Source organism: Hemibagrus wyckioides, linkage group LG08 (assembly GCF_019097595.1).
Source record: "Hemibagrus wyckioides isolate EC202008001 linkage group LG08, SWU_Hwy_1.0, whole genome shotgun sequence".
NCBI lineage: Eukaryota > Metazoa > Chordata > Actinopteri > Siluriformes > Bagridae > Hemibagrus > Hemibagrus wyckioides.
This window is the reverse complement of record NC_080717.1, coordinates 27,239,376-27,262,148: the sequence shown is the minus strand read 5'-3', so window position 1 is coordinate 27,262,148 and position 22,773 is coordinate 27,239,376. Positions and strand designations below refer to the sequence as shown.

The following is a 22,773-nucleotide window of genomic DNA, read 5'->3' as shown; positions in this document are numbered from 1 at the left end:
GGTCTCTCCATCCCTCCATTCACTTTTTCTCTCCTTCTTTGTCATGGTATTGTTCTGTTCCTCTATTTTTCTTTGTCTTGGACTGTAATTGTTTCTCTCTCTCTCTTTCTCTCTCTCTCCCTCTCTCTCTCTCTCTCTCCTCTACAGCCGTGCCGCTCCCTCGGCCGAGTTCTCCGTGGACCGATCCCGTCACCTCATGTCGTTTCTGACCATGCTCGGTCCTAGTCCTGACTGGAACGTTGGCCTGAGCGCTGAAGATCTGTGCACGTCTGAGTGTGGCTGGGTTCAGAGACTCACTAAAGACCTGCTGCCGTGGGACGCCGGGACAGACAGTGGACACAGCTACGAGGTCAGTCCTCCGTCCACCATGATCCATCTTCTTTTATGACTTTTTATGTAATCCTCTCAACCGTACAGTTACACTGAATCCTAAATCCTAAGAAAATGTTCTTACTCAAATCAATTTTGTTCCATTTTCCATTCAGCAAGCTTTATTATCAAACCGCCAAAAGCATCACAGGAAACAGAGGAACTGTAATAAACACGGAGTATTTAAGCATTAATACAAAAATCGAAAGTAAAATAAAGAAAGAAATGTTTAGTTTAAATAGAAGACAATACTCACTATAAATTCACTATACTCAATATATACTCATAATATACTTACACACCGATCAGCCATAACATCCTGAGCAGTGAGAGGTGAAGTGAATAAGACTGAGTATCTCCTCATCATGGCCCCTGTTAGTGGGTGGGATATATTAGGCAGCAAGTCAACATTTTGTCCTCAAAGTTGATGTTAGAAGCAGGAAAAATGGACAAGTGTAAGGATTTGAGCGAGTTTGATGAAGGGCCAAATTGTGATGGCTAGACCACTGGATCAGGGCATCTCCAAAACTGCAGCTCTTGTGGGGTGTTCCCGGTCTGCAGTGGTCAGTATCTATCAAAAGTGGTCCAAGGAAGGAACAGTGGTGAACTGGCGAAAGGGTCATGGACGCTCAAGTCTCATTGATGCACGTGGGGAGCGAAGGCTGGCCCGTGTGATCCAATCCAACAGACGACCTACTGTTGCTCAAACTGCTGAAGAAGTTAATGCTGGTTCTGATAGAAAGATGTCAGAATACACAGTGCAGGATGGGTCAGGGCTGTTTTGGCAGCAAAAGTGGGACCAACACTATATTAGGAAGGTGGTCATAATGTTGTGCCTGGTCGGTGTATTCACTATACTCTCTAGAAAACTCACTATGCTCAATATATACTAGTTGTGCTCACAATTCTTACTATACTCTATATACTCTCTCTGTAAACTGATATAAAAATAATAAATTATGGCAATAATTTTATGATGTATGTAAATATTATTAAAAAAACATGATTAGTATTTTAACAGCGTTCGTTCACTACTCAGTATACAAAGAATTCATTTAGTCAAATAAACATGAGTACAGGAAGTGGTTTTATCTCTCTGTTGAGGTTTCGAAGGGATTTTTGGCAGGCATTAAATCAGTGGTGTCGACTTGTCTGTGACGACAGATTAATGTGTTTATAATGACGCGGTGCAGGTGCATTGTTTCGTAACGCGAGTATGTGTTTTCTGTTCTGTTAGCTCATGAATATATACACACAGGAATGAAACAGAAAGCGAGAGAGGGAGAAAGAGACGTGAGGACGTGAGCGACATTAAAAGTCGAGTGTGAGAGAGAGAGAGAGAGAGAGAAACATAGGTAAATACATTGCAATGCAATCAGGTCTGTTTGTGTTGTTTCGGCGCTGTACACTGTTGGAATGTCAGTGCTGTAAACATGCACGCAGCTCGGATGTCTAGCGTGACATCCCTGACGCTGCCCCCTGCTGGTCAACTGAAATCAGAGCTTTCCTTTCTGAACACGCTGATGGCCTGCACAGATTTTAATCCCCTTTTTTCAAAGAAATTGACAAAAACTCGAGTTTGTAAAAACTTCAGCAAACAAGAACAGTTGGCGTTTGATTTTTACCCCTCTGTGAAGTCGCTGGTGCGGAACGACTGGAGCGAACAGGTGACTCTCGGGGCGGCTCGGAGGAAAGCAGCGCTATAAATCACTCAGAGAGGGAATATTACGCAGAGAATGAGCGATGCAGATGGAAATGAAAGGTGGGAGCCCCTGGCAGATGGCATTCAGCAATGACTCACTCTTTTTCTTTTCTCTCTCTCTCTCTCTCTCTCTCTCTCTCTCTCTCTTTTAGTCCCCCAACAAACCAACGGTCCCTCAAGAACGCATTCGGCCCCTGACCAGCCTCGATCACCCTCAGAGCCCCTTCTATGACCCTTCAGGAGGCCCGATAACACCTCTGGCGCGAGTGCTGGTGGAGAGGATCGCCAGGAAGGTGCTGTCTTTAGTCTCTGATTGTAATAAATATGAAGACTCTTTTACTCTGTTCAAAATCTGTCTGTTTTGAGAGGAGCTTGTCTTGTAGCTAGCAGGCTAAGCAGATAATAAAACGGCAAAATTGGTTGATCTGGTATCATAGAATTCAATATAGGGAATATTTATTTAATTGTTTGTTTGTTTATTTATTTATAGGGAATTATTTCGTTATTTATTAATTTAAGTTTAAGTTTATTTAAATATATTTATTTATTTATTTATATATTATTTTATCTAAAATAAATTTATTTATTTAAATATTTCTTTTTATTTATTTCTATTTATTCATTTATTATTTTTCTAAAATAAATGTATTTATTTATTTGTAGCTGCAATTGTTTACATAGAAAGACCCTTGAATGAACTGTAATACTTCGTTCCATTTATTATAGTAATTTTTTCCACATGCAGTAGAACATAAATATATCGCATTTCAGTTTAGAGAGAATATTCTTTAAAAGAAAAAATCTGGAACGATTTTGGACGAGGTTTCAGGCTTGATCCTGAGTTTAGAAAAGAAGAGAAAACAAAAGTTGAAGCACATACAGCAGGCTATGATGCATTCAAAGTAATTTTTGTCCTATATGGTTTCTTAAAATATTCTTCCTTAACTTTGTAAGAAATTTGAGTTCCATATCTTAAAAAAAAATAAAACGAAGTATTGCTTCTCGTGAAAACAAGAATATTCAGGAGTATAAAATACGGCTTTTGTGATTTTTTGCACAGTATTAAGAAGCACACATGATTGTCTGTGTAATGAGTCTCACTGATCGCTTTATCTGTGTTTGTTTGTTCGGAGAAATCAGGAAATCAGGACACAAAGCCGACAGCAGCAAGTTAGCCGGGTTTTAGGTCGATTAGCATGAGCTATTGTTTGTCAAAGACGCTTTAAGGAGAAAGGCGTCTCTGGTGTGATGCCCGCTGCTCTGCATTCAGAAATGTAGGGATGAGTCGATGAACAACATCTGAATGCTGAATGATCATGAGCTCGAGGGTTTGAAATGTCTCTCGAATTCAGCACCATCATTCAACATCCAGCACCTCAGAAACATTGTGTTCAAGATTAGATTGATTTGAATTTTCACATTTGACACAATATTAATTTTAATTAAAAAAAATCTATAAAAAATAAAAAAATAATGAATTTATTATTATTAATAATAATAACATAATAATAATAATAATAATAATAATAATAATAATAATAATAAACCAGAAAAAAATCTACACACTCTATTTTATGGTTAAGAAAATATGAAGATGAAGTGTCTTTTTTTTTTTTTTCCCTAAATCCATTTTTGTTATTGTTTGTTATTATTTTGTTATATTTTGTTATAGTTATTAACAGATTAGAATTTAAGGTTGTTATTGAGGACCCTTTATTTTAGATGATTTTATGAGTCTGAATAAAAAAAAAAAAATTTAAATGCTTTCATTACCAAAAAAGAGGAAATATCCATAATGCTCATTTAGTTATAGCATGATAGCGATAGTTATTTTGTACATTTGTGTGTACAATTGAGATAATAATAGTTATTAATATTAATTTTTTAAAAAAATAAATAATGAATATTTTGTAATAAAATTCTAGGGAACCGAACAAAACATAGAGGCTTAAATTCCCCCATCATTTTTAATTTTATTTATTTTTTTGCGATTGCTAAAGCGATGATTAATTTGTTGTGTGCTTAGCGTGAGCAGCTGTGCCCTGTTACATGCTGATGAAGTTCTTTGGAACCGCCGAGTCACGCACAGTTCATTTTTTTTTTCTAACAAAGTTCAACCACGGAGCAGAACATCGGCATCTAAAAATCACACGGTTTTTACTCACAAATTCAAAAGGACCGAAAAGGCTTTTAGGGTTTGTTTCCCAGCTATTCTTTTTCAGATCTGGCGTTGAGCAGCATCTCTCAGGATACAGATGTTTCGTGTCTGCCTCACCGCTGGGAAGAGCGCTGGCTGGCGCTCGGGGAGGCTTAGGAATGAAGATGAGGCTTTTTGGCTCCCAGACAGGTCTGCTTTTGTTTACCACAGATTGCGATCTAACGATGATATGTGTTCTTCAAATCCTCAGGGAGAGCAGTGCAACACGGTTCCTGACACGGTGGACGATATTGTAGCTGACATACCCCCGGAGAAGCCCGAGGAGGGTGCGTAGTGCCTCGCTTCCTTATCTCCATTCCGATAGTTCCCCGGACAGTTTAATTAACAAGACAGCTAGCAGGATTCCTTGTGTAAACCTCCGGAGGTGTCTCACGCCGCGATAACCGGCTGTGATTTACGATCGGGAAGCGCTAATTTGCAGCCCTTGTAAATTAGGTGTCGTTGCTGTCTGGATGATTCAGCTGCTTGGAACAGAGGGATAAAGGAGTGAAAGGCAAAACATGGAGTTGGATCGTTGTTTTAGAAACTTTCCGAAATGCCACCCGAGGTTCAGTCAGCTAATTGGAGAGAAAACAAAATGGTAAGCATTAGCTCAGACACCTAGCGGCGAATAGATGGACCTGGTAGGTAAATCACTGACACGACTCGGGCGGAATCGCAGGCTAAAGTTTCCCCACGAGGAACGAGGCATTACTCAACCATTTGTGCCATTAGGGACGTTAAGCATTGACGGCTGCAGGCACAGACACAGTGACAGTACACTGTGTGTGTGTGTGTGTGTGTGTACACAAATTTAACTGGCTGCTTCCTGTCCCTGTGAGTTTTACTAAAAACCTCAATTTGATGTAGTAAATAGACAGAAAAATGAAATGATGAAGACAAGAGACCCAGAAAAATAGAGGGAACAGAATGAGGCCACAACCAAGAAGTAGTGATGCAGAAAGGTGAAAAGATGGAGGGAACGAGAGCCCAAGACCAAGAAACGAGAGAAAAGTGAGAGAAAGGAGACCTAGTGGGGGAAAGAGATTAGTACAAATAAAGGGTAGAGAGAGTGAGAGAGAGAGAGAAGGAAAGAGAGAGAGAGTGCCTCTGTATCATTGGATAGTAGGGAGAGAGAGAGAGAGAGAGAGAGATGAGGGGGGAGATGGAGAGAGAGAGGGTGATAGAGAGGAGAGGGAAAGGGGGGATAGAGGGACAGAGTGAGAGACAGAGAGGGAAAGAGAGAGAGAAAGGGGGGGTGAGAGACAGAAAGAGGGAGAGAGGGGACAGAGAGCCTCTGTATCATTGGATAGTAGGGAGAGAGTGAGAGATGGGGGAGATAGAGAGAGACAGCGAGAGGGAGAGAGAGAGGAGAGGGAAAAGAGGGGAAGAGAGATGAGAGAGGGGGGCAAAAGAGAGAGAGACCCTGTGTCTCCCTCTTCCTGGTGGTAGGAAGAGCGAGAGAGAGATGGGGGGGGGAGATGAGGGGGGAGAGAGAGAGACAGACAGACAGAGTGTGAGAGAGAGAGAGAGAGAGAGAGACCCTGTATCACTGGGTGGTATCTCATTGGTTCAGCCTATATCCAATATTTACATAATGACATCATCCATTGACTCGGGTCATGATTTAGTGCTGACTGGTCAGTGCCATTTATTCACCTGTCACTTGAAGCTGTTTCAATATAATCAAAGATAATTAAGGTCTTTCTATAAGTATTCACCCCCAACCCCCTCCCCCACCTTGACCATGTGTTTTTCAGTCCACTGGAAGCAGATGTTTTGTTATCTTATGACATTAACAGGGTCTTAATATAAGCTAAAGTACAGAGCATGATGTCTGTGTCCCAATGAAAAGAAGAAAGATAGATCTCTAGATTCTCCTCTTTTTCACTGAAATACATCCCAGGTTCAATCCCACAGTTTCTATCATTTTTTTAAATTTATTTCTCTCTCTCTCTATCTATCTCCCCCCTCATATCTTTCTTCCTCTCTAATTCTTTCTGTCTCTCTCCCTCTCTCTCTCTCTCCCTCTCCTCCCCCTCTCCCACTTGCCCCCCTCCCTCTCCCTACATCTCTCTCTCCCCTTATCTCTCTCTCCCCCTCTCTTCTCCCTCACTCCCTCTCTGTCTCTCTCTTTCTCCCTCATCCTCCCTCTCTCTGTTTTTCTCTCTCTCTCTCTCTCCATCTCTATCTCCCCCCTCATCTCTCTCTCTCCTTCTCCTCCCTCCCTCAACCCCTCTCACCCACTTGTCCCTCTCTCACTTTCTCTCTCCCCTCATCTCTCTCCTTCTCTTTCTCTTGCTGACTTTAAATTTCCTGTTTTCTCCACTTATGCTGTGATTTCTGCGTCACATACTTATTTCGACTCTCTGTATCCATCCATACAACCATCACTGCTTCAAGTCCCTAATGCCGAATGCGAGGAAGCTGACACGAAGCCGCATCAGCAGGATCGAAATGAGGGGAAATGAAATAAAAAGGTCTGAGACGAACCCCATGCCTGCGCGGGTTACAATCGATTCTGCTGTCATCACTGGAGAAAAAACATTTTTGTTCATATTGGAAAAGTTCACGCAGTCGCAGTTAATCGTTACGCATTCGTCTGGATAATTAATTACATACGATATGTGGGGTGCAAATCACACACACGTCATCCATTCTAGTCTTCTAGAGTCTTCTAGTCTTCTATAGACACTACACTGTTAAAAGCAAAGCAACTTTCGGAAGTAAAAAAAAAAAAAAAGAGAGAGAAATGAACAAAAGAAATCTTCGCTTCCTGTCTTCAGTGCTGACCTCCGGAATTTCTTTACCGTGATTGATCCATCAACTTGGTGGAAAATTGGCTACAAACCCAAATTCTGTGATATTTCCATCCGCATTTATTTGATCCCAGTCTTTTTTCATCCTTGTATGTTAAATGCAAAACCTTTCCACATGGCCACTTTCATTTAGCTAAACCTGTAAGTAATAATTCACGTCTCTGTCCACAGGAGACAACACTCCGGAGACGTGTATCTACTCGAACTGGTCTCCGTGGTCAGCGTGCAGCTCATCCACCTGTGCGAAGGGTTTACGCATGAGGCAGAGGATGCTGAAGGCTCAGCTGGACGCCGGCGTACCGTGCCCTCACACACAGGACTTCGAGCCTTGTATGGCACCCGGCTGTATCGAAGAGGGTGAGTGCGGGTTAAATGAGTTCACACACACACACACACACACATAAAAACACTACTCAGGGCACTAAAGCCATGTGTGTAAGGTTGAGTCGTCGTCATATATCACACTCTTACACACAGATGAAGGAAAGAACAGGACAGAAAGTTATGATAAAGAATTGTTTCTCAGAAAATGAGTCTCTTCAATCAATTTGAATTGTAGCTGTCATTGTGTCCATCAGCTCATGGCTGGCTAACTAGCCGAGTTGGGTTTCTGTCATAACTCAGGGCAATGTCATTCTGGTGCACTGCATTCTGGGACTTTGAGTCGAATTGTGAATGTGCTAAAAAAAAAAAAAAACAGACTGCAATCCTTACTGAGAACTTTATCTCATTCTCAGGTGAAGGTGAAGTAGATCTGTAATCAGAGTTGAATCAGCAAAAATAAAAGCTTTTTATGCGAAACCTCGACAGAGATCGACTTTAAGTTAGGACTCCGAAGTAAATATACAGGAGGATCCGGGTTCGAGCAACTCGTCCGACATCTGGTTTCTTCTGACGCGTGTAGTGTGTTGCATACACAACATATACAGCATATAGAAAAAAATAAGAGGAGAGGAGAGGAGAGGAGAAGAGCGAAATAGAATTATTTTTGCTGAAGTGGTTTGACAGTCGAGAATGGGGAAAAAAAACAAGCTGAGATTAAAGTGCAAACAAACTGAGAATAACGAAAAGAAAAAAAAAAGTTTTTATAGGAGCATGGGTGTAACTTTAGATTGGGTTCATACTGTTTGAAATGAAGATATCAAAACTTTGAGACAATCCAGTTATACTAAGGTAAAGAGATAGAAAACTTTAAATTGAGTCATTCTTCTTATACGGATGCAAAGGTGTTTTTTTTTTTACTGTGGGAAAAGTTTAGATTTGGTCCACATGCTTGAAATCTCAGCCTACTTTGTTGTCCTGAGGTTAAAAGTAGAAAAAGGTCCTGCTGTGTGTTCAGGATTCATCTGATCTTATCTGAACTTGAGTGTTGACAGTAAGTTATCCTCCTACTCCAGTGCAGAGAATTGATTTGCTTCATGTGATGGAAGAAACTCTGGACCTGGTCCTGCTTGTAGAAATGGCGTATAGTTTACAGGAACTGATGGGAAGTTTTCACTTCAGCTGAATGAATCTACCTTTGGGTAGAGATAAAGCGCACGACATATCAGGACCACATTAATGCAGCCGGGGTTTGTTTCTCGCTGCTTCTCTGAGGAGATAAAAACAAGGTAGCTGCTGAATTGTAGAAAAGTGACAGAGGATTATTTGATGGCGCTGATTGCAGAGGGTTCAGTTTTGCAGAGGAGGATTAACCACAATGGAATTAAATATGAATGGGAAATCATTAGAGATAAAATAGAAATTAAAGATACTGCCTCTAATTTGCTAATCAAACTTTATTGACTATCCCCACCACCACCGCCCACCCACCCACCCCTCCTTGACACACACACACACACACACTCCAATATTATTGAATTATGATACATAGGCATCCTTAGGCAAGTTTCATTTCCAGGTTGCAGCACTGGAATTCAATGGGTTTTAATGGGGGGTTAATACTCTTGGGGCAAAGTACACTGCCTAGAGCTGGACTAAGCTTTTCACAAGAGACCAATATAATTTTCAGTCAAAAATTTCATATTTATGGACTTCATTTTAAACTGAAATCAAGTTTAGGAGTCCAAACACTAAGTTCAGGCCAAACACTAAAAACATAACACTAAAATTATTACAGTTTTTATTATGTACACGTAAAGAAGTGAACCTAGAATTTCTGAAATAAAAAATGATAAATAACATTTGTAAATATGCCTATAAATGTTTATAAATATCATCTCAAAGAATTCAAAATCTTCTCAATAATCCTCTCCAGTTAGTTCATGCTAGCTATCTGACTGCTGAGCGCTGAGTTTCATTTTTAAAAAAATCCTTTCAGAAATACTCGTCAGCTCAGCTAGCTTTAGAACTAAGCTCAGCTTAGTATTAAGAACTTACAATGTTTATGAAAATTCCTCTCAATTATCTTTTCAGATTCATGTTTTCTAGGTGACTAATTTTAGCTGGGAAGAACTAATATATATTATGAACAATTATGAACAATGTTAAACATGAAACTCCCAATCTGTCCTGTCAGATTAGCATGTTAGCTAGCTGACTGTCATTAAAAGAGATGTTTATTATTTGTGAAAATAATCTTAAGGAAATCTTAAATGTTTGTTAGCAGACTGTTAGCAAAAATATAGAGAGTTTGCTTGTGCTATATAAGTGACTAAAAACTGGAAAACCCCTGGCAAGTTAGCTTTTGTTAGCTAGTTGACTATAATCAGTTAAAAGTAAACTATTCCTTTGAGAAATCCTGTCAGCATAGTTCGTTAGCTATATAACCTGTATTAGAAGAGATTAATAAGATTTATGAACATGACTATCATTAATCCTGTCAGGTTAGCTCATGTGAGCTAGCTGATTATAGCATTTGTCGAGAAGAGATGACTAATAATGATGAATATCAATTTACTTTATAGTTGCTAACTAACTAGCATTGGCAGTAGAAAATAGCATTTATAGTTATGACCAGAAAATACCCTCGTAACTCCTGTTAGGTATGTCCATGATAGCTAGCTGTACTAGTAGAGACTTGTAGTAGAAGAGAACAGTAATATTTATGAATACGGGGTTAAAATGTTTGTTTTAATTGATTTTGAATGTTTGTGAATACAATTTCTTGTCATAAAATCCTCATAGAAATCAAGCCAGCTTAGCTTATTTTAACTAGCACTAAAAACTATGCATTTAAATAACTACACGTACAGCCTGGAAATCCTCTCAGTAATCCTGTCAGGTTATCTCACACTAGCTAACTAACTAGCATTAATAGAGATTATGAGTACAATTCGAAAGATTCCTCTCACCAAGTTTGCTCAGGTTAGCTAAGTGACTAGCATTAGCAGAGAATATGAATAGGTTTTTGTTTGCTTGTTTGTTTGTTTGTTTTTACATTTGTTTTCTAAAAACATTACTATAACTAATGGTAGCAGGGGAAATTATGACCATTTACAAAACATGACTTACATAAAAAAAGTACTCAGTAAATTCTGTTCTTAGCCATAGAGCATAAACACACAAATTCCCATCAGTGGCCTTTCAAGATGTGAAAGTCCCAGAGCCATTTTTGTTATTCTTTGTGCATCTATCTTAAACTTCCTCTGTCCTTTGCCCCAGCTATTTGTCCTCATTGTTTCAGCCTCTCCTCTGTGTCCTGTTCTAGTCATTGCAGGCTTTAGTTTTCCCTCTGAAGCTCTCCATCGATTAACGCTGCAAGCTGTGCTGCTTTGTTTTTATTTAATGGTCCGTTAGTTGGTCATATTGATTCATGATGGGCTTGACCGGCACTGGGGACAGTGTGGCTGCTGCCGGAGTCCCCCCTCAGCAAGGCATTATTAATTTACATCTCTTATTAATGATTCGCTTAGTTGTGCTTCATTAACGCAGCTTGCCAATCAGTCCCACGAGGCTGCAGCATGGGGAAATCTATTGAGAATTGGCCAAAGTTCATCCATTCTGTCTGGTGAGAAATCTATTTACAAGCTCCCGCTTTGGGGCTAATTGGGAAAGCCTGCATGGAGATAAAGTGAGTGTGTTTTATGCTTGATGGGTTGTAGAGGAGTGATGTAAAGAAGGAGATAGAAAGGGCAGTAGGATTGATATGGTGTCCATCGATGTGCTACGAGGGGTTTATTTTCTCACCTGTGTTCTCAAAGCTCCAAAACTGTTGTAATTTAGCTAACACTTACAGATAATACTTGTTCAGGGATAAGATTTCAACACATTTTTGAGCTTCTGTGCTTTAGGAGAGAGAGAGGATTATTGGGAAATATTGTTCGATATAACACATCACCAAAAATAGTTCCTAAATTACGTAATCGATTCCATCTACTGTCACACGAGGACTTGAAAATGCCGTAATATAGCAGAAGTACAAAGCGATCAGAGTTAATGGAGGATACATCATTCCTGACTAACGCACTTCTCTTAACAATTTTACAATTTAGGGCAGTCTAGAGTAGTTTAATATTTGTCCCATTAGTGTTGCTCATCACAGTGATAAAAGTCTTTGCTATAGTACTTATTTATCTGTAAAGAAAACCCTACAAATGAGCCGTTATATTGCAGCATTTAATCAAAATGCAAATTACATTTAATTCTCTTTATGTGAAAATTTTATCACTGCTATTATAATAATGAATCCAAATTTATTGAATCCAAACACACCCTAATGTACCACTGAACATTCTGCTACTTTCCTGTAATTGCCAGAATACTATGTCTACCATGTCTAAAATCATAAATAGATTTCATAGTTAGGCTAGTTGAATAATTAAATTAATAAAATGATATTGTACGTTGCAATTCCCTAAAGAACCCTGCCAAGTTAGCTGTTGATAACTAGTGGGTTATCATTAGTGATATAATATGCAATATTATATATTATGTAATATCCTGTCAGATTAGTTCATTTTAGCTATCTTAGTAGCATGAGAAGAGATTAATAACATCTGTATATATGACACTCAGCCTTATAATCCTCTCAGTAATCTTGCCAGTTATCTTATTATAGCTAGCTAGCAATACTGAGATTATGAATATGACCTAAAAACCTTCCTAACAGTAATCCTGTAAGGTTAGCATATGATAGTTAGCTGACTTATATTACTGGAGTTTATGAATATTACTTAAGAACATTCCTCTCACTAATCCTGTCAGGTTAGCTCATGATGGCTAGCTGACTAGCATTATTGAGATTATGACTTAAAACATTGCTCTCGGTAATCCTGTCAGGTAAGCACGTAGCTAGCTGTTTTACATTACTGGCGTTTATGATTATGACTTAAGACATTCCTCTCAGTGATCTTGTCAAGTTAAGCCTAGCTAGCTTGCTGACTAGCATTATTGAGATTAGTAATGTGACTTAAGAACATTCCTCTCAGTAATCCTGTCAGGTTGGTTCATGCTAACTAGCTGATTAGCATTACTAGGGATTATGAATTTGACTTAAAAACATTCCTCTCAGTAATCCTGTCAGGTTAGCTCGTGCTAGCTTGCTGACTAGCATTGCTTAGATTATGAATATGATTTAAGACATTCCTCCCAGTAATCTTGTGAAGTTAAGCCTAGCTAGCTAGCTGACTAGCATTATTGAGATTAGGAATGTGACCTTAAGAACATTCCTGTCAGTAATCCTGTTAGGTTTGCTCATGCTAGCTAGCTGATTAGCTTTACAGATATTTTAGGAATATGAATATTCCTTTTCTTGTCAGGTTCATGCTAGAATAGCATTCTTGACATAATAACTTAAAAAAACATTCCTGTCAGTAATCCTGTCACATGCTAGCTCATGTTAGCTGGCTGACTGTAGCATTAGTAAAGATTATGACTTGAAAATCCTCTCAGAAATCCTGTCAGTTTAGTTCTTACCTCACTTAAATCTAATGTACTACAGAACATTCCCCATCTTTCTGTATTTACCATGAAAATGATAATACACAGTGCTGGACATTGCTGTGCGAGTTCATCTCAGCAAGCCTGTTTAGAATGCATGTTTATTAATGCATCATTATGCAGAAGTTTATCCGTGTGCCTAATAACCCCAACAAAAAGTGTCAGGCTTTCAGACAGTCCCTGGGTTTTTACCGGTGCATGTTTTCTACATTATGAATTAGTCATTTTTCCTTCATGTCTTCTGATAGACAAGTTTTTGCCTCAGGCTTTCCTGTGAGTGTGTACCAGACCTTGTGACCTTTTTACGGAGCAGTAAGCAAACGTGTGTGCTGTCATGCAGAGGCGTCTCCGTGCATGCTGTCCGAGTGGATCAGCTGGTCTCCGTGCAGCGCCACGTGCGGGATGGGCATGAGATCCAGAGAGCGCTACGTTAAAGTGTTTCCTGAGGACGGCTCCAGCTGCAGGGAACCCACGGAGGAAACAGAGAAGTGTGTGGTCAACGAGGACTGCTGTGAGTGAGGGTTTTTTTTCTCTCACTTAACATTTCTGAACATTCAAAATAAAAAATAGTACTTTCACCTCACTATACACTATATTGCCAAACGTTTTGGGACACCCCTCCAAATCATTGAATTCCGGTGTTGTGTTTCAGGGGTTGGGCTCGGCCCCTTAGTTCCAGTGAAAGGAACTCTTAATGCTTCAGCTTCATGCCAAGACATTTTGGACAATTTCATGCCCCCAGCATTGTGGGAACAGTTTGGGGATGACCCCTTCCTGTTCCAACATGACTGCACACCAGTGCACAAAGCAAGGTCCATAAAGACATGGATGAGAGACTGGAGACTCTGAGCCATTCCTAAACTGTGATGTCTGCCTTTACATGCATATGAATATAATATGGAGCTGTCCCGTCCTTTTCAGCTATAACAGCTTCTCTAGAAGTGCATTTGTGAAGTCATTCACTGATGTTGGACAAGAAGGTCTGGTCTGGTCTCCCCTGGAAAACAACACCTGAACTCAATGACTTGGAGGGGTGTCCCAAAACCTTTGCCAAAGTAGTGTATTTCACATTTTTACATTTCATATGTATTCCATTTTTACAGATAGTACATTGGAACTGATTTTAAATGATCTTTGATTAGTAAATTCACACACTTTGTTTAAAAAAAAACAAAAGTGGAAAAAAATGACGAGAGGCAACCGAGTGAAGTAGCTGTAGGAGACATAAGTATAAGAATATATATCATATATATCAGAATTTAGAGAGATATAAAGGTAGGGTTGCCAGATTGTAACTGCTGCTTCCACTAACAAGCATTTCAAATGTCTCCATAACCTTATAAATTACATAAATAAATAAATGCATTTTAGACTAAGTTAGCCTATACTTTCAGTTTCCACAGGGAAATATGGACACCCTGGTGACAATGATGATATGTCAGAGTGTTCAGCTCGCAGTAGTTTTCTCAGAATGTCAATTTTCTGCTTGCCAATACCTTCACACTAGCAAGTCTCTGGTGTCGCTTGTAATTTCTAGTGTTTTATTACGTTCCTATGAGACCTGCATAACCTGCAGCTCAGTATGATTTATATACAAGAGTTAAAATGTATTTAAATACACATGAGTTACACTAGGGTTTATACTAGCTTTGTTGCCAGATTAGCAAAATAAAGTTAACTGCACTTGCTCCATACACTCAAGACAGGCATCATCAATCTACTACTTCATGCCAAGATTTTTTTTTTCTACATACACGATAGAGAGAGGTCCTTAATTGCAGGAAAACCTAAAAAAAAAAAAATACAGGGTTTTTTTCACAGTTTCTTCCATTTTTGCGCAAGTAAATTACAAATCATTACAGGAAACTACGTGGGGAATTGAAAAAAACGTCAGACCGCACAAACACACACACGTGCACCAATGGAGTCATTCATTGCGTCGTAGCTTAGTCGAAAGTTGCTAGCATGTAGAAATGATCGTAAGCTGAGATAAGGCTAGTAGATTTACTGCTACTGTCATTCATATCTACTGAACATTTTAATTGTAACTAATAATAGTTTAATAAATTGAATAAATCTAAATTTTTAATTGTCAATACACCGAATGACACTGAATCCAAAAGTCTTTGTTTAGTACACTAATGTATTAATCCCTTTACAGCAACATTCTCACCATGAAATGAGAAAGGAAGATAAACTCTAGCAAATAAAAGTGTTTACTCCATGAACCTGAAACTCAGCATCATCACCTGAGCAGCTTCTTTCCTCAGGCTGTCATTAATGATCGCTCTTCCTACTCACATCCCTCACCTCATCCTACACAAGTGAAACCTGTAATCAGCAGAAACATTGCAAGAAGAAGAAGGCTGATGTTTGTAATGTAACTGATTAGTAGGCACTGGATGTTTGTATATTTTGTATATTTTATATCACTGGAATTATTGTATGACAAAGAAAAATGACTCATATGTACTGTATACGTACTTGGTGACTGAAAGTGTGTGTGTGTGTTGCGTACACTAGCCCCCAGTAGCTGTATCGTGACGGAGTGGGCCGACTGGGAGCCGTGCAGCGTGAGCTGCGGAGTAGGGATGAAGAAGAGGGCAAGGATGATGAAGATGCCCGCATCTGACGGCTCCGAGTGCCAAGCCGATCTTATGGAGGTGGACAAGTGCATGATGCCCGAGTGTAGTGAGTACGACCAACAAATTAGCCCCACATTCACAACAAACATCACAAATATTTCTTCTATTTTACGTTTCTCGGGTTTCTCTAAAATCGCACCTTTTTTAAACTAAGCTCGAATTCTCATTATATTTTCTCAGTCACAGGGTTGAACACTCGCCTCTCATTTCATACAAACGTGCAGGGGACAAGCGATTAGAGCCTTGCAGCTCTCATAGTTACAGTGGAACCTCAGCATGCCCTCCATTATGAATTTTCACCTTTAGAATTTTATGATTTATTTCAGTAAGTAACGAAAATTCAACCCATGATACCAATGTTGCCTTCGGCATGCGTTCAAAAGCTAGGTGATTTTTGGGGCGTTTTTTTTTGTTGACAGATTCGGGGCGTGGGTGGTCTGTGCTATTTTTAGCCCAGGCTTGGTGGCACGACTTCCTGTGAGGAGCCTTGACATGGAATGCTTGGCTTGGGTCAGTTCTTTGTAAGCAGCCATACAGTTTACATACGCTTTGTATTGGTCATACTGGTCATATTCTTGGGCGGCTGGAACGGATTATCTGCATTTATATGATTTCTTATGGGAAAATTTGTTTCACAATACAAATTTTCATCTTAAAAACCTCACCTCCAGAGCCAATTAAATTTGCCGAGATTTCACTCTATATTACTTGCCAGTATAAATGCTTTGTTGTTTCCCATCTGTTTGAATCTGTGCTCAGTATAATGAAAAAATGCCACTCCTTCTTGCTTATCTCAACACATGCTTTATCTAAAATGCACTCAGTCAAAAAAAAAAAAAAACACACACACACATTTGTCTCTTCGACTGACGTTAGTGTGGAGATGCCCTTGAATTCATAGACGTCCTGAATTGTAATGTTTGTCATTACAAGTGTCCGGTTAAATAGAGGGATGACTGCAGACGCCAGTGGATAAACATAGGCAATTGGTGTGTGTGTGTGTGCGCACGCGTGTGTTCACTTCACTTGACTTCACTTCACAGATCAGACTATCCAGTATGACATCATAACCAACCGATATAAATTATCGACTTATGGTGGATTCTTGTGATTAAGATTCTACTAGACCTACTGTACCACTATATCCCCTCTCCAGGGTGCTTTCTGGATATAATTTTCATCGAGTTTGCACATAGATGCTGGTTTTCTGAACGAACTTTTGTGTGCTCACAGCAGCTTGTGCTTCTTTAAGTTTCGAGGTGCTAGGAGCTTGGGAAAAGAGTACTTTTTTCATGCAGTAGAATTTTCAACATCTTTATGATGAAAGATGATACGAAATATGATTACGGTCAAATGCATAATTTGATACTAATGAGTCTTGAAAAAATGTGCAAATATGCACTTAAATATGCTGGTTTCTTATACACTTGTCTTTATGGGCAGTGGAACCTCAAGTGGTAAAGACTTAAAGTTGTTGATCGGAGGATCAGGGTTCAAGCCCCAGCACCGTCAAGCTGCCACCATTGGGCCCTTGAGCAAGGCCCCTAACCTCATAATACCTAATCCTCCAAGTATGGGAAGAAAGAATTTCACTGTGCAGTAATGTATATGTGACAAATAAAGGCTACTTAACGTATTGTAGTTTCTTAATTCTTAACAAACTTCAGCGTCAAATATGAAATGAGATGCGATCTTCTGCTGTTGAAGCCTGTAAACCTCAGGCCACATGTTTGACATGTCATCACACCTAGACTCTTCTCTGTTCTGACACTGAGGTGATGGAATGAACTTCCCCTGGATGTCCGAACAGCTGAGTCACTGACCGTCTACAAATGCCGGATGAAGACATACCTCTTCAACCCACTTAAACTAGCTCTTATTTGTCCTGTTTGTTTTATGTATTGTTGTATGATGTTTCAAAATTTAAAATAATAAAAATAATAATAATTCCTCCCAACACAGTTTTTAGGCTGATGGTGTATCCTAAGTCTGTGACCTTTTGAACCAGTGTTAACGTATTCACTGATAGGGACTCTAAAGCACTCTTGTACATCGCTCTGGATAAGAGCATCTGCCAAACACCAGAAATATGAATATGTGTGTGTTGTATTCATGTTCTGAGATGCTCCTCTGTTCAACACGGCTGTAAAGAGCGACTATTTGAATTCCTGTCAGCTTGAAGTAGTTCATTCGAAGTGTTCATTCTGTCGTCTTCAATTCGTCTGGCATGTGCTTGTCTCGTTCACATGTCTGATGTGAAAATAAGGAAATGAACCTTTTGTCTTTTATCTGCGCCGCTGTCATGTGATTGGCTGATTGGATATCGATAGCAAATTGGATAGCAATTTACCAGAGATACAGGTGTCCTTATATAAAGAGTGGTTCTCAAGTGTGTAAAAGCGCGGAATAATGTCGAAGACCGGCTCATGTTCAAGATGAACAAGATCCAAACCTTGTACTTTATACACACAGTGGTTTCATATCTGGTATTGATTTTGCGTCAGGGGAAAAGCAAGAGGCTGTCTGTTTAATGATGTCTTTCTCTATTTGTAATAGTAACTCTTATTATTTTGTTTGTGTGACTGAGACAGTTTTGATTATGTAGGCTTCTTCTTTTGGACTCAGAAGCAAATGAAGCAATCAGAACAAGGAATTTGATATCTAGTTGAAGAACAATGTTTTTCTTTACAGAGCTTCAGGAGATGGATGAAGATGCAGGGTTTATATCTAAGAGAAAACAAGAGTCTGGTGAGGGAAGGGAGCTACGTGAGCTGTAAAAGGATCAAGACCGTATTACAGCGTTATTTAATAATTTGGAAAAAACAGTATTTATTTTACTGTAATGCATATTTCAGGTATCATTTTTCATGAGGTTCAGGGTTTAGCAAGAAGAAAAAAAAACAACCACGGGAAACAGAAGAGAGGTGAAATGGTCAAGAGCTCTGTGGAAGGGAGTTTCCAGAAAAATCAGTTTGGAAGAGAAGTGAAATTTTGACCGAGGGTGCAAACGTGAGTCCTAAAGGAAAAAACGTAGAAATATGCGTCACTTTCACCGTCTGACCACCGAAACGTCCACCCTTGCTGACCAGCGCATGCTCATCAGGCTGCTTCCCGATCCTTTTGCAGTCGAGCAAATTATTAACTATCTCGCTGTGAGCCAGAAGCACTTGACTGCCTCTGATTTAAAAAGCTGACAGTGAGTAACTGTGTTGTTTCAGGTCTGTAATGTTTTATTGATTTGTTATTTTCTTGCTGCTGTCTTTATTAGCTTTGGTGTGTGTTGTTTTTTATAGCTCGTGTATGAAATTGCTGTTGCACCTCAAACAAAATGAGCAGGGACTGTTCGACTGAAATTAGACATCCTCAGTGAAGGTCAGGAGAAGACAGTGCAGGAGGATGCATGTTTATGATGTAGTGTGTGTGTGTGTGTAGCACATGCCTCCAGGGTTGGGGGTTTGATCCCTGCCTCTGGTCTGTGTATGTGTGTGTAGTTTCAATGTTCTCCCTGTGCTTCAGGGCTTTCCTCCACCATGTGTTCCCTAAAGACATGTGTTGTAGAAATGAGTGTGTTTTTGTGTCCTGTGATGGCTTGGCACTCCGTCCAGGGTGTCCCCTGTCTTATGTCCAGAGTCCCCTGGAATAGAGTCGCGGCTCCCTGAGACCCCGTGTAGGATAATTGCTACAGAAAATTGATAGATGGATGGTAATCTGTGTGTTTGTGTGTAGATGCCTTGTCCTGTATGGTATCAGAGTGGTCAGACTGGGGTCACTGCAGTGTGACGTGTGGGGTAGGAATGCACGTGAGGCGGCGCATGCTGAAGACCCCAGCGCTGCCCGGCCAGTGTCCAGAACAGCTGGAGCAAGCGGAGAAGTGCATGATGCCCGAGTGTCGTAAGTCGCACACACACTTCCAATGATCATAGCATAGGCTGTAATCATAGCTGCTGTTAATTTTTCACATGTTAATTATTTCCGATTAATCATAAAAAGTCATTTTCACAACCTGAGTTTGGAATTTTGTGGCTTTTTTATTTGTTCGATTGATTAATTAATACGTACAGTACAGTTACGGCTGTATTGCTATAAAAATCGCTAGTTTCCTGATACACAGTCTACCTGTATGTTTGAGAGCGTTGCTGTAACATTGTGGTAGAAAAATAACTGCAGTTGAGCAGCAGTGAAACTGGCTTGTCATTGAAGCGCAATTAGTTGCTCTTACCAACAACAAGGGAAAGATCCCATCATGAAGGCTGTAAGGATTTGCAAGGATTAAGACACTTCAGTATGGATCACACTATTAGTATGATGTTAACACTTTCATGTCTCTATCTCATATTTCTCTTTCTCTACAGCTGTGGACTGTATGATGTCCGAGTGGACCGAGTGGACCGAGTGTAATAAGTCCTGCGGGAAGGGTCACATGATCCGAACCCGCATGGTGAAGTTAGAGCCACAGTTCGGCGGAATCCAGTGTCCTGAAACCATACAGAGGAAGAAGTGTAAGATCAGGAAGTGCACACGGGGCCCGCGGGCCAGCGACCGCAAAAAAGCCAAGCAGGACGCCACAGAGAGGCGGAGACTTAAAGTGGGACGGGGTTCTTCCTGGACAAATGAGGAGATACCAGGTCTGACATTTATCTTCCATAAAGCAGCAAACAAGAACTGTAGGGGGTTACAGAGTTGTGGGTTCGATTGTAGTCTCTGCCCTGTGTTCATGGAGTTTACATTTTCCCTCCTGTGGGGGTTTCCTTAAGGTTCTCCGGTTTCCTCCCCCAGTATAAAGACATGTGTTTGTAGGCTGACTGGTATCTCTAAATAATCTGAACTGTGTGAATGAGTGTGTAAGAGTGTGTGATGGATTGACAACACGTCCAGTGTGTGTCCTGCTTTCTGCCCTGAGTCCTTGTGACCCTGCAGGACATGTAATACAGAAAATAGGAAGTTGGATGGAAATACAATGCATCAGTAAATTCCAAAATGATTTATTATAATGTGCAAAAATTGTAAAATCATCATACTTTAAATAAACATGTAAAATATAGATAATTGGAGGAAAAGATTGATGGATGGTGGGATGGAGGGATTAATTTATTGGTTGGTTGATAGATTGATTTATGGATGGATGGATGGATGGATGGATGAATTTATTTGGTTGATTGATTAATTGATTGATTGGCTGGTTGATTGACTGGTTGATAGATTGATTTATTGATGGATGGATGGATGGATGGATGAATTTATTTATTTGATTGGTTTGATTGATTCATTCATTTGATGATTGATTGACTGATTGATTTATTGACTGGTTGATTGATTGATTAATTAGTTGATTGATAGATGGGTTGGTTGGTTGATTTTGGGTGGATGGATGGATTTGTATATGGATGGATGGATTGATTAATTGACTAGATGGATGGATGGATAGATGGATTGATCGGTCCTTAACAGTGACCACTGATACATGTCAGTTAACCTAAGCTTCCAAATGTTTTAGTAAACACACAGAAAATGCATCTATCTTTCAAGGGATAAATTAGTCTCATCTTTTAAAGGGTGTGAAGAAAAACAGAAAACAGAATGAAAGATGCACTAAAGAACAATTTAGCTCTGTTATGCTGCCCTTGTGAATAAATCTCAACAATTTAATGCTGAGATTAGTCTTACCAAAGTTTGTTCACCAAACAGCATATCATACAATGGCGTATTATATACCATATTCTATTGTAAACTTAATTCATTATGACATTAATAATACTTTTCTGTACATTTTGTTTCTTCCAGCAGGTTGCAAACTAGGCCCATGGTCCAGCTGGGCGGACTGTACCAAGCAGTGCGACGGGGGTATCCAGCAGCGTGTGAGGCCTGTGAGGAAGAAAGACAAAGGCAAATGCAGGCCCCTGAAAGAGAACCGTGTGTGCAATGAGCAGCCCTGCTAAAGAACTCTACATTTCTTCGACACAGACACGACACAAACGTACAAACACAAACCCACACAAACAGAGGCGCGGCACGTGAGGAGCGTGAGGTCTTTTTCCAGACTGGATAGATGACGTGTAAAGATTTTAGCATAGTACACACGGTTAGAGAAGACCACACAGATGTCTGTGATTAGTTTTAGTTGCCTTTTCAGCAGCTATATGTATTACTATCTAACCAACCAATTCACAATAACTTCACCACACACAGCTTGGCTTTCTCTCCTGGATGCTATCCGCCATTTATTTTTTTTTTACATTATTTTTGAACCCTGTCTCACTTCACATTTACTGTACAGTTGATATTAAAGTGTGCTTTTCACACAGTAAATCATCATTTGCCCATTTACGCAGACAGCATTGCAGTGCTGAAAGGGCTAAATTCTCATCTTAATCTTGCGTAGATCTAGCCTAAATATCATTAGAAAGAAAAAAACTAAACTCCCAGGACACTACCATGGGTCCAGACTGCTCTTTTAACTATACATAAACAGTACTAAATAATCCATAGTATGACATGATAGAGTAAAATATAATACAAGGATTGAACAAAACACATTATTTTACTGTAACATCAAAGCGATTATATTTCTCTTCAACCTCAGCATTTTTCCATTTATAATTACAGTGAATGCCAAACAAGTCATTTCCTGTTGTCACTTATCTTTTAACAGCTATTGTGTAAAGTCATACTCTCACCACTTGCTTTTTTTTCTCTCTCTCTCTTTCTCTTTCTCTCTCACACACATTCTCTCTCTCTCACTCTCTCTATATGAGTTTAAAAAAAACCCACACATTTCTAGCATTCGGCAGACTGCCTTATCCCAAGCAACTTACAATTTATCTCATTTTATCCAACTGAGGGTTGGGGGCCTTGCTCAGGGGCCCAGCAGTGGCAGTTTGGTGGACCTGGAATTCGAACTCACAGCCTTTTGATCAGTAGTCTGATGCCTTAACCATGAAGGTTACAAAGAAAATCCTCTATTCTAAACTGTTAAAAAGCCCTGACTCTGAGACTGGAGACTCCTTCCAAACACACTAACTAGATATCACCTTTTGACCCCCCAATATAAGAAATGTCAAGTAAAACTGATGAGACACTTTAAGACCCGTTTTTATATCTTCATCAGTGTTGGTAAAGGTTGCGCTTTAGTCTTTGTAAACATACCAGACACGACCAGTCCCA

The 22,773-nt window shown here is 39.7% G+C and overlaps 1 protein-coding gene across 2 annotated transcripts in view; it reads left to right on the top strand.

The window, feature by feature from the left end:
* The window catches only part of spon1b (spondin 1b), a 116,083-nt gene that overhangs the window by 92,060 nt on the left and 1,250 nt on the right, over positions 1-22,773 (top strand). The window contains exons 8-16 of one of the 2 annotated variants that reach the window (XM_058396537.1): positions 148-349; positions 2,224-2,364; positions 4,480-4,555; positions 7,259-7,444; positions 13,308-13,478; positions 15,491-15,658; positions 19,339-19,503; positions 19,965-20,237; positions 21,397-22,773. The exon at positions 21,397-22,773 is cut by the window's right edge and continues 1,250 nt beyond it. In XM_058396537.1, the coding sequence (XP_058252520.1) occupies positions 148-349; positions 2,224-2,364; positions 4,480-4,555; positions 7,259-7,444; positions 13,308-13,478; positions 15,491-15,658; positions 19,339-19,503; positions 19,965-20,237; positions 21,397-21,548 (1,534 nt within the window). In that variant the 3' untranslated portion in view covers positions 21,549-22,773. Of the gene's footprint in view, positions 1-147; positions 350-2,223; positions 2,365-4,479; positions 4,556-7,258; positions 7,445-13,307; positions 13,479-15,490; positions 15,659-19,338; positions 19,504-19,964; positions 20,238-21,393 lie in introns of both variants that reach the window. The other variant, XM_058396536.1, reaches the window with a different exon arrangement.